General features: G+C 45.1%; 2 protein-coding genes across 4 annotated transcripts in view; one reads left to right on the top strand and one right to left on the bottom strand.

The window, feature by feature from the left end:
* The first annotated feature begins 629 nt into the window (after positions 1–629).
* On the top strand, positions 630–5,291 carry hspa13 (heat shock protein 70 family, member 13). Its single transcript, XM_030108222.1, has 5 exons — positions 630–764; positions 858–1,198; positions 2,578–2,791; positions 2,923–3,090; positions 3,181–5,291. The coding sequence occupies exons 1-5, from the start codon at positions 740–742 to the stop codon at positions 3,750–3,752; spliced, it is 1,320 nt and encodes a 439-aa protein (XP_029964082.1). The 5' UTR covers positions 630–739; the 3' UTR covers positions 3,753–5,291.
* Positions 5,292–5,680: 389 nt separating this feature from the next.
* Positions 5,681–11,231, bottom strand: part of gdpd5b (glycerophosphodiester phosphodiesterase domain containing 5b) — a 39,668-nt gene continuing 34,117 nt past the window's right edge. Inside the window, exons 14-17 of one of the 3 annotated variants that reach the window (XR_003932795.1) lie at positions 9,217–9,299; positions 7,576–7,688; positions 7,020–7,312; positions 5,681–6,846 (exon numbers count right to left, since the gene is read on the bottom strand). Coding sequence is in view for 2 of the 3 variants with exons in the window: in XM_030108220.1 (XP_029964080.1) it covers positions 6,761–6,846; positions 7,576–7,688; positions 8,627–8,641; positions 9,217–9,299 (297 nt within the window). In the remaining variant the exon portion in view is untranslated. Of the gene's footprint in view, positions 6,847–7,019; positions 7,313–7,575; positions 7,689–8,626; positions 8,642–9,216; positions 9,300–11,231 lie in introns of all 3 variants that reach the window. The other 2 variants (XM_030108220.1, XM_030108221.1) reach the window with 2 other exon arrangements.

Below are 11,231 nucleotides of genomic sequence, written 5' to 3'. Positions count from 1 at the left end.
TAACTTTTCACCTATCATTGCCTTTTTAAGGTGGTGGTGGAGAAGCTGTATGAGTAGTCATATGCGCTCAGACGCACATAGATAGGCCAGCTTGACCATTTAAAATGTCACAGTCACAGATCAGAGAAATTGCTATGAAGTTAATTAAAAACTTTGAAAGGCCTTTTATAGTTGAAATTAGCCTTCTGTCAAATTCTGCACCTTCAATATAAACAACTGGTTCAGTCAGTGACTTTGAACCTTTCTCTGTACCACTGAATCATCCTAAATCTACATCACTACTGTAGCAAAGTAGCTTACCTGTCACAGAGGGTCCCGAGAATTCTCACTGAGTTTTCACGTGTTTTTAAAAGCCACTTAATTAAATCCATCTAAAGAATTGCATTACCATTAGTTTTAGTAGTAGTAGTAGTAAAACTGTTATTAGTATTATGTAGTATCATTTCGCTTTCTGTGTCTCTCTCTGATTGGTTGAAAACATGATGCGTCACTGAACGTCGCCTCGCGCTGGAACAGCTGGGAGCTGTAGTCCAAAATAACTACTACCCCGTTCATTTCGTACTGCAGTCATTTGTTTTAAACTACAATACCCAGAGTTCCTGTGTAGTCATACATTGTTGACGTGTATATTTTTGGTGACCGGGAAGTCGCGGCCGAACATCGCTTTGCCGAAACTTCAATAATCTCGTACCTATTTTGGAGAGAATTCAGCGGCGTGTAGCTTCGACAGTGACTCGCGATGGCCGGAGAAGTGTCCATGATCGGTAAGACGAAGCCCCGGTGTCTGTTTGGCTGGTGCCACGTTAGCGTCTGAGGCTGGATTCGCCGGTTTCACGCGTGTTGTCTCGCTTGTGCAGGTTCGGTGATCCTGGCCCTGTTCCTGGCGGGGTACCTGGGCCAGCAGTACCTGCCGCCCCCGAAGCCCCGGGTGATCGGCCTGGACCTGGGCACCACCTTCTGCTCCGTCGGCGTCTTCCACCCGGGCAGCGGGCAGGTGGAGGTGATCGCCGATGAGGAGGGGAGGAAGAGCATCCCCAGCGCCGTCTCCTTCACCCTCACCGAGGTGCTGGCCGGGCACCAAGCCGCCGACCTGGCCGACAGCAACCCCCAGAACACCATCTACGACGCCAAAAGGTTTATTGGAAAGAAGTTTGATCCGGACGCCCTGGAGCAGGAGAGCGCTCGGTACCCGTTTAAGGTGGGTCACTCTCGATGAATTCATCCTCAGAACTACACAAAACAATACTGTGATCGTTTCAGACATCCACCAGAGCTGTGCACTCAACCAGGTGTCAAATAGCCACGTTTTGATGAACTAACAGTCACGAGATGGTGCGTGAGGCTCTGTGCTGCCTTCAGGTGACAGAGGAGGAGCTGTGAATTACAACGTTACAATATCATTACGACTGAATAGGACATTGTATTTATTAAAGTTTCTGCTTTGCTCTCCCAAGCAACACGGCAATACCTTAACGAACCTGCTGATCAAGTTCGTTTGCGGTCATACAAAAAACATTTAAATTTTGAGCTACTAAAAACAGTAGGCGCAAATAACTTTAATAGTGTGGACTGAGAGACATGAAGGCATCACTGTGCGCAAATGCCTTTTTCTCCATAAACATCTCCTCTCTTTTTTTGTCCGAATTCATAACATAATATCCATTTCAGAGCTTTCTGAGGGAGTAATCACCTCATATTTGCATTGACTGCCCCTTTGCACAGACTACTACAGTACACATGTTTGTATTTTGAGTTGAATAAACTTTGAGGATGGTTTCAAGGTAGTGAGAAATCTCTCCGTGTTGGTCCTGTGACTGACTGGAGCTTTGACCTGCCTTCACCCTGAGGTGGCTGCCATCAACTTCAGTGACTCTGTTTGGATGAAGATGTGTAGAAGATGATAGATATTTCCAGTGTGTGTTAATCAGTCTATAGCGTTCTATTATTCAGTGATTGTAATGTCACTTGATGTTAACTGCGTTGACACGTTTTTACAGCTCAAGAAACCTGTAGCCTGTTAAAGTTTAAATTTTTTTTAGCTCAACCAGTTATGGTGTTACAGCAGCCATGACGGCCAGTTGCATCAGAGTGAAAGGAAGCTGAATTAATGAAGTCGACTGGGTGGTTTGTGAACGCTCTTCACTTATCTCTCACAAACTAGCAAACTTTTTCCATTTCCTGTGAATGACGGCGTCTGAGTTTCACAAAGTGCAGGTGTTGTTCTCACAGGAGATCATCTCTTATCTCTGTTACCCAGTGTGCAGCTGGTTAGCTCAGTTACCGCTGATGTATGCAGAAAAAAAGCGTATGGGGTATTCACAGACCTGCATTTAACCCTCATATCAACCTCTCGAGAATATTTGCAGCGAAATATTGTCTGTATAGACATTTTTTAAAATCACATTAACACTTGCATCTATTATTAGACACTATTTATCTCCTGAGTACATCGCAAAAAAGTCTAAAATGTAGCAGCTCAGTTTAATATTCTTTGCCATTTTTAAGTTAATTAATTTTCAACTAATTTTTACCCTTCTTACTTAAATTACTGACTCTTATTCTGCTGCTCTCCTCCAGGTGATAAACAACAACGGAAGTGCAGAGTTTGAGATCTCCACCAACCACACCTTCACCGTCAGCCCGGAGTTCATCGGCTCGAGGCTGCTGCTGAAAATGAGGAAGATGGCCGAGCTGCAGCTGGGCGTGCCCGTGCAGAAGGCTGTCATCTCGGTCCCCGCCGAGTTTGACGAGAGGCAGAGGAACTACACCGTCAGGGCGGCCAACCTTGCCGGTCAGTTTCAGCTTTTGGGAAAGAAGAAAACTTTTTTTTAATGCATTAAGGTTCATTCCTCAGGATCATCGTTTTTAGAAGCTATAGTTCAACAAGTATGCATGCACCCTGACGTCCCCGTTGATTTGCAGGCCTGGAGATCCTGCGCGTGATCAACGAGCCCACGGCTGCGGCCATGGCCTACGGACTCCACAAGGTGGACGTGTTTAACGTGCTGGTGGTGGACCTCGGGGGAGGGACGCTGGACGTGTCTCTGCTCAACAAGCAGGGCGGCATGTTCCTCACCAGGGCCATGGCAGGTAAGAGTCCTCAGACAGCAGATCAGGGTGAGGACTGCAACAGCTCAACCTGGACTGGACATGCATGAAGTGGCTCCTTTTTAATTTCAGGGAACAACAAGCTGGGGGGTCAGGACTTCACTCAGCGGTTACTCCAGTACACCACGGAGCGAGTCCGGCAGGAGTTCGGCTCCACGCCCTTCCTGAAGGAGGACGTGCAGCGTCTGCGGCAGGCCGTGGAGGCCGCCAAGCTGAACCTCACCATCCACCCCAGTGCCACCGTCAGGGTGCCCCTCCACCTTCACAGCGCCGAGCAGACGGACTCCCCCAAACGCTCGCCCGTCCTCTTTCAGGCCGTGATCACCCGCCAGCTGTTCGAGGAGCTCAACGAGGACCTCTTCCAGAAGATCCTGGCCCCCGTGAAGACCGTGCTGGCCGAAGGCCACCTGGAGAAGGAGGACGTGGACGAGATCGTGCTGGTTGGGGGGTCGACCAGGATCCCGCGGATCAGGAAGCTGATCAGCGACTTCTTCGGGAAGGAGCCGAACACGTCGGTGGACCCGGACCTGGCCGTGGTCACAGGCGTGGCCATTCAGGCCGGCATCATGGGCGGCTCCTGGCCTTTACAAGTCAGCGCGATAGAAATCCCCAACAGACACCTCCGCAAGACGAACTTCAGCTAATCCCCAAGATAATTCAGACATCCCACTGACTCCTGTTGCTCGCTTCACTAAATGGGCTTAATCTGCTGATGTGAGAGAAACGACACCAAGCGCCGTCACTGTAAGACTCACCAGGTGTTTAGTCCATCTTTAGCTCTTTCCTCCACTGTGAAAGGTGACGGAAACAGAGAACAACATTCCTAAAGAAGTAACTGATATCGGAGTTTCAGACAGCTGAGGTATTTACTGAGGTAGAGCAGAAAGAACTCGGTGACACTCTGAAGACATCCGTAATCTGAGCTGAGAGCGGCGAGACGAAATACTGTTCAGTTCAGGGAACAATAAGACTTCAAGACTAGCTAGGATATCTTCAGCTATTTATTTATTTATTTTAGTTAGCTGTGTTTTGTATGTGAGCCTTTAATTTATGTTTCCATTTTGTCCAGTGAAGGTTTGTGCCTGTGCCTTTTCAGAAAGCTGCTATTCTGCTGGAGCTGAGGTGAACTGCTGCAGAGCGGCTGCTCTCTGTTCAGCTCTTTAATGCTTCGCCCAGAGTCACAGAAGGGAACCTCAATACAAGTATGATGAATTAATTTAGAGCAGGGGTGCCATACAGCGCAAGTTAATCTGGAGTGGACCAGGTTAGTAAAATAATACCATACCTCCAAACGTTTCCTTCAGTTTAGGATATCATGAAAAAGTATAGATTTAATATAGTATGCAGTTATTATGCTTGACAAATGATTGCTACGTTTGATAATTTGATGGGACTTAACTGCAATAAAGCTTCCTTACCTTTGGTGAGGAGAGCTAGCCATGCTAGAGAGAGCCTTATCACTCAGTACTGTAAAGATGAACACACACTCGTCACATTTTGACCCGAGTGAAATGCATTTGGGATTATTTGCCCCAGAAAGCGGCGGCGTCAGATTCAGCGCTGCACTTGGAGGACTTCCTCTTGCAAACTAACTTCTTCTTTTTCTTTGTGCAATGGTGCATTCCTGACTTAAATGGCCTAAAGTGGACCCAGCTTGCATGTCAGAGTTGAGTGTGTATACTAGTTGTTGCTGCCGTCGATAGGATTTCAGCAGTCCCACTGAAGGAACTTGTGTGCTTGATGCAGAGTGTGACCCTGCAACAGCCGAGTCATGAGAACAAGTTTCTAATTCTGGTGGACGAAAAGCCTGTAATTGCACATTTTGGAAGTTGATTTCCATTTCTGTTCCGTATTTTTGTGTGTGTCCGTGACGGTTGAGCAATTGTTGCCATTCTTCAGCTAAACATTCCTTCAGAAGGTGCCTCTGAATCTTACTTCCACCCATTCTAGTTCACACTGATGGTATTTCATGTAATAAAACTGGAACTTGGATGGAACAGAGCCAGCCAGTGAAGATACTGTTAGAACACAATACTAGGGTCTATTTTTCTAATGCAAGTAGGGACTATAAGCAGTATAGTCACATAAAAATAACATCAAGTCAAGCTGATCTGCTTTTTAACATAATAAAAAAAAAAAGATTCCAAGTGCCTCTCTTTGCATTCTTTGGTGGACAGATTCTGCACAATGTTTCAAACACGTGACACACTGAGTTTGAGCTCCATCTTGTGTTCAGTCAGTTGAATCACAGCTGAATAAAACAGTCCAGGAAGCTTGTTTTAGAAGATCTTTTTTTTTTTTTAATGTTCACTTCCGAGGCACAGTAATACTCCAAGAATAAAAAGTAAACACAAAAGGCAATCCATGTCTTGGCGTGCGCTGCCTGTTGCGATACCTTCGGTTGGATTAGCTCACCCACTTCCCAGACTGCCCTGCATGTTTGCCCAGAAAGTAATAGCAGGCTGGAAACAGGAGACATTTACAAACATGCTTTGCAGAAAATACTTTGAAGACCAGGTTTCAGAAACACTAGCTTCATTTTCACAGTTCGCACCCACTTCATTTATCGTAGTTTTACACCAGCAACCAACATTCAGATGCGTTTTGCTTAAAGACGACCACACCACAGACTGAACTGCAGTTCAAAGGCTGTGTGAGAAGGAGAAGGATACTCTGACCAGACTATTGCTAAAGTCATTTAAATATCACATTTTTCAAATATCAATTCTGTTGAATGCAACATCTCAACCACTGGCTCGCCTGTATATACACTGTACAACACACTCAACAGAACACTGCACACGGGGTAAAAATATACATTTATGCTGTCAGAATACACACAATACAATACACATCTTTAAAAAAACAAAAACAAAAACTGCACAATAATCCATACACATTCATCATTTACCGTATAATGACAAGACAATTCCCCCCCCCCCCAGTTCCCGAGACGTCTTGGGAGCACAGCTCACGCCGGTCAGTCATGCACCGAGCAGGCAAAGGGCAGGGAGGCACCGAGTCAAACAACTCTTACATACACCATGTGAATATTTCACCTGGAGGAGAAGGTAGAACTTCTGTAAACAGATCGTGTGTGTGTGTGTGTGTGTGTGTGTGTGTGTGTGTGTGTGGTCTTTTTTAAATATAAACGTCAGTACTTTTAAGGAACTACAGCACAGAGGAGTGCTGGACAGAGTAATGAGCTGGAGGCAAACTCCTCATGCAACAAGCCTGGTTAAGAAATGTAATGGCGAAGAGAAGGCCACCATTTAAGGAGCCTCAAACAACAATCAATTAAAAAACGAAAAAAAAAAAGAAAAAAAAAAGTAGCTTAGAATTCAAAATAAAATCTGAGATCTGCTTTGAAGGTATGAGAAGCAGAGGAGACAGAGGCAGAGGCCACAGAATTATTCCACCAATTAAAAAGTGCTTGTAGTTCGCTCTCATACTCAACATGTCTGACTGGGACTATTTACAGAATGTACACGTAGCGCGTGGGTGGGTGGGGTGGTGCTTGTGCCGAATGCAGTCTGTCACCTCTAGGGTAGAGGAGGAGGAGGAGGAGGAGGAGGAGGAGGAGGAAGAAATTGTACTCTGACAAACAGCAGTGGTGTGAATGTCGGGTTTCCACCTCTTGGGTGGCTTTGGGTCACTGGTTGATGCCCTGGTTGGTGTAGTAGTCGTAGCCGTTGTCTCCGTACAGCTCCTCAGCAGTGCCAACTCCATTCTGCACCTCTAGAGTGCGCCAGAGAAGAAGAAAAGAAAGTCAGCAAGCCTGAATACAACCTACCAATTGTCACCTTTAGGTATTAGATAAATTAACAAACAAGAAGTGTGATTCACTTCAACACTGAATGATAAAAGGGGTGATGGAAAAAAAAAGATGTAGGATTACAAACAACACTCACCTTTGACCCCCAGCACTAGAGGCTTTCTAGACAGACCGGGGTGCCTACAAGCTCCCCATACAAGGCGTCACTTCCACTGGGGGGGGGGTTGTGGGATGAGGATGGGAGTGCAGATGGGTGGATGCATGAATGGATGGAGGGGGGAGGAATGGGGGGGGGCAAAAGAGGCACAGAGGTGGAAGACAGCGAGGGATGCATGGAATACAAGAAGGGCTCGCGGAGAAGAGGCGGAGATGTGGGAGGATGGACATCACACGGAGGATGGAGGAGGGGGGGCGGTTACTGGGGTTGACCTTCAACATGGAAGAGAGGAAGAGGATAGGGGAGAAGATTCACAGACACTCGAGAGAGATGCATGCTGGGATTGAGTGACATGCTGACTGGGTGAGTGAATTTCAAAATAAACTGCACGTCTTCACAGACTGCTTCAGCTCATTTCTGATACTGTGAAAATCTATTGTGAACACTCAGCATGTTTATATGTGATAAAAAGATGAACAGATCCCCTTTTTGTAATATCATTAGTTCCTTTGTTCAGGAGCAACTTCCTTCTTACCAGAGAAGATGAGTTTCTCCTTCATGACGTTGATGTCTCGGCTCGACCTCCTGACCGCAGCACTCAGCATGATCTGCTCAGGGTTGTAACTGTGCATGCCGCTCGTCCGATACCTGCAGGAAGGGGTGGTGCGTGCGGTCAGAAATCACCCGGAGACATCACAATGTCACTGCACACTTCTGTTTTAGTTCAGGCTCATGCACTGACACTGCAGTATGTAGAAATAACACAGGAGAGCATGTTGTCCCATTGAAAGCAGGTGTCTGAAAGGTCATTTTTATTGTCTTATTAAGGACTTATTTATTCGAAATCTTTTCAAAAATGGAACCAGAGTATCAATTAAACTGATATAAATTCTAACTGATTATTAAGCACTCTACGCTTCCTGCATATGTCTCCAAAACTTACTCTCAATTAATCTCAATGACATTTTGCTTCAGTTTGGGAATTTCTTTTTCTCTGCCTTCAGTCAAAGAAATCGTTTGTCTATAAATCCAGCATCCTTGCTCTAATGAAACCAGGTTAATTGAATTGGAAGGCTAAGAGCATTAGTCACTGCGACTGACGTATGAACAGAAATGCAAACAAGCCACAATTTCACTCGTCAGCGTCAAAAGCCAATCCCGGAGCACTTCCCTCAATGAGCGCAGAGCTGTACTTCAGTTTCCACATTCAGTCGTTTGGGTTAATCAGAGAGATGATGAATTTATAATCTTACTGGAGACGTTAATACCTTGAGCTGTGTGTGTGTGGGGGGGAAACACTGTTTTTTTTCAGGCCGTGTGAGAATTCAGCAGTACAGTACGATTCAGGTCAGACAGAAGGAGGTGATAAAGACCAGAGAATGTGAAAGGAAAGAAAAAAAATGAAGGAGAAAAATGTAGAGATGAATGAGATTAAATATTAAGAGAAAGAAAATTTAGAGAGAGAAATGAGAGATTTAAAAATAGAAAACTCTCCAAACAATGACAGGAGTGATGACGAGGACAGAGGCAGAAAGAGGGAGAAAGGAGAGAAGAGTTTGGGTCAGAGGAGCGGCCGACCCAGTTACCTGATCATATGATAGCTGAGAGAAGATGCCACAATGCAGCAGAGGAGAAGAAGAGCATGCGCATCGGGCAGAGGGGAGAAGACGAGGAAAGACAAAAAAGGACAAAAGGATGTGGGAAGGAGAAAGAGAGAAAGAGAGAGAGAGAGAGAGAGAGAGAGAGAGATCAGGTTAGGGCAGCAGAGAGAAGCTACAGAAGAGCTTTCGGCCAAGCAGATCAAACTTGTACTGGACGGTTACAAGTAATGAAGAAGAGGAGAAAAGAAGAAGGGGGGAAAAACACATCCTCCATCCACAGGATGACAGGACATCTGTCTCCGGAGTGGCTGCAAAAAAACAACCAATCAGCAGAAGGAGCGGGGAGGCTGCAGAAGTGTGAAGGCTTTAGTCAAGAAAAACATGTGCAGAGGCTGAACATCTTGTCTGTGAGTAAACAGAGGAACAAAGAGACAAGAGCAGCAGAAACACCAAATAACAGCTCATTTCAACATCTACACAGGAAAAAAAACGTCATTTTTTTTTTAACATGTTTATCCTTGCAGAAGCATTCACATAATCTGTCTGCAGGTAAGTGTGCAGGTGTGTGTACTTACTTCTGGAGGACAAATATTCCTATGACTACAGCAAAGGAGATGAGGTCTGCAGACACCCACATCAGGCAGTATTCATTGGGCCTCTGAAAACACACACAAAACACACCATGTCTCAGTGGACTTGGGTTTTTCCCCTTAACAACTTTCCTACATGATACACCAGTGGGGGGCGCTAGAAACCAAGAACAAAAAAATCTCAATATGAACTGCAACATTAAAATGGTATAAAATTGACAATTTTCTTCTTTTGCAATACAGAAATGATTCATTTCCATTCTAATTCGAAACATTTCTTAGCAGTAATTTTACTGACATGCATTAAAGTTAGAATCTACAAAACACAGGAGGCAAAGTAAGGTAAGTGTGAATATGAATATGTGGTGTATTTATGGATCTTCTGCTCCTCGTGTCCTTTACTGTTGTGGTCAGTCTAAAAGGTTGAGAGGTTCAATATCCGAGATGTGAGTCGACTTAGTGATGAGGCTGAGGGTTTGATTCACTGCGTGTAGAAGTGGTGATAGTTAATCACAGCAGCAGCTGCTACAAACAATAAGTGGTGCTTTAACATGTGTGGTTGTGTGTCTCGCTGTGTTTGCCACGTGACAGACGGTCGACCTGTTCATGGTGAACTGTACCCTCCCCCTGGAGTCACCTGTGATCAGCTGGAGCCTTCCTGCAAATTATCCGACCATTTCTGTCTTGTTTCAATCGAACTGTAACGGCTTCAATCATTTCTTGTTGCTCGAGATCACGGGCGTCCATGGCTTTCGCCTGCTCTGAGGCACTCGGAATTCAATTTGCACAGAACCCGAAGCAGACCTGGGAAACTGCCAAACACTTTATCATGAAGGTTCCTGCTTTTGTGTGCTGCGCAGGGGGGGGCGAGGAAAAAAGGTTGGGAAACACTGCATTGAGAGGACAGATTTATTTATTTTTTTTAGTCGGGAAGACTAATGTTTGTCCTGCAACTGTTATCATTTTCAGCATAAGATTAGGCTTACTCTGCCAAACTCAAAGGTGATAAGTGACTGTGTGGTAACAGGCCACACACACAAAGGCTGTGCTTCTCTGCCAAGCCTGAAAAATAGCCATAATGACACTGTAGACAGGTTGGATTGTAGCAGGTGAGCTTAAACATTTTTTGTGAACATGGCAAAATCTTATGCTGAATCCAGACATTTTACCTGGATTTATTACACAAGACATACAGGAACACTGTCTGATGGCAAAATGTACCATAATTAAGCTTATGTTACAGCTGATTTAAAAAATAAAGGAAAAATCAGACCCAAATATAACCACTGACAAACCAAACCAGATTTGAAGGAAATCAATTTTTGGCATTTAGTCAAGAATCATGTTATTACAGAATGATTAATTTATCCATCTTTTATGCAGCTTGATCCAACTCAGGGCTGCGAGGAGGTCAAGCTGATTCCAGCTGACCATGGGCAAAGGCAGGGGCGCCGTCCATCACAGGACGAACAGAGATACAGGCAGCCTCACTCACATTCACACATTGAGAAAATTAGAGTGAACCTCAAATGCATGTTTTGAGCCTGTAGGAAGACACTGTTGTACGCGGAGAAAACCCACACATGCACAGGAAACTATGCAAACTCTACATCCATCTGAAGCTTTGAGGATACTCCTTCAATATGTACTTTTGAAATCACACACTCTGGCAGACTCGATTCCACTCTTCAGTCATGCAGAGTTCCCGTATGGTGGCACAGATGGAGAAACCAGGCTGCACGTACAGGGTGGATGAAACAACGCCACAGACTGTTGGTGTGAGTGCTACCCAAGTTGAGGAGTTTCACAAGATGATGCTGATTTTTCTGCTGTGCTGGGATGAGTGTTGAACTCTGGGAGGATGTTGTTGCCGACAGCTATGATCCCTTGTTGATGTTGACGAATAAAGTTCAATTTAAGGCATATATAGGAGTAGCAGCTCAGAAACAGAGTACGAACCTCTGCTTACTTGAAACATGAAAGTTAACTCTAAACAGTTA

The sequence above is a fragment of the Salarias fasciatus genome, chromosome 14 (assembly GCF_902148845.1).
Source record: "Salarias fasciatus chromosome 14, fSalaFa1.1, whole genome shotgun sequence".
Lineage (NCBI taxonomy): Eukaryota > Metazoa > Chordata > Actinopteri > Blenniiformes > Blenniidae > Salarias > Salarias fasciatus.
The sequence above is the reverse complement of the archived record's forward strand: the minus strand, read 5'-3'. Positions and strand labels throughout refer to the sequence as shown.

Bases quoted from the DNA above. Each gene is read 5' to 3' on its own strand.
- hspa13 (XM_030108222.1), top strand. From the start codon at position 740: ATGGCCGGAGAAGTGTCCATGATCG. The intron at 1,199-2,577 runs GTGGGTCACTCT...GCTCTCCTCCAG, and splicing joins GCGCTCGGTACCCGTTTAAG to GTGATAAACAACAACGGAAG. The intron at 3,091-3,180 runs GTAAGAGTCCTC...TTTTAATTTCAG, and splicing joins CCTCACCAGGGCCATGGCAG to GGAACAACAAGCTGGGGGGT.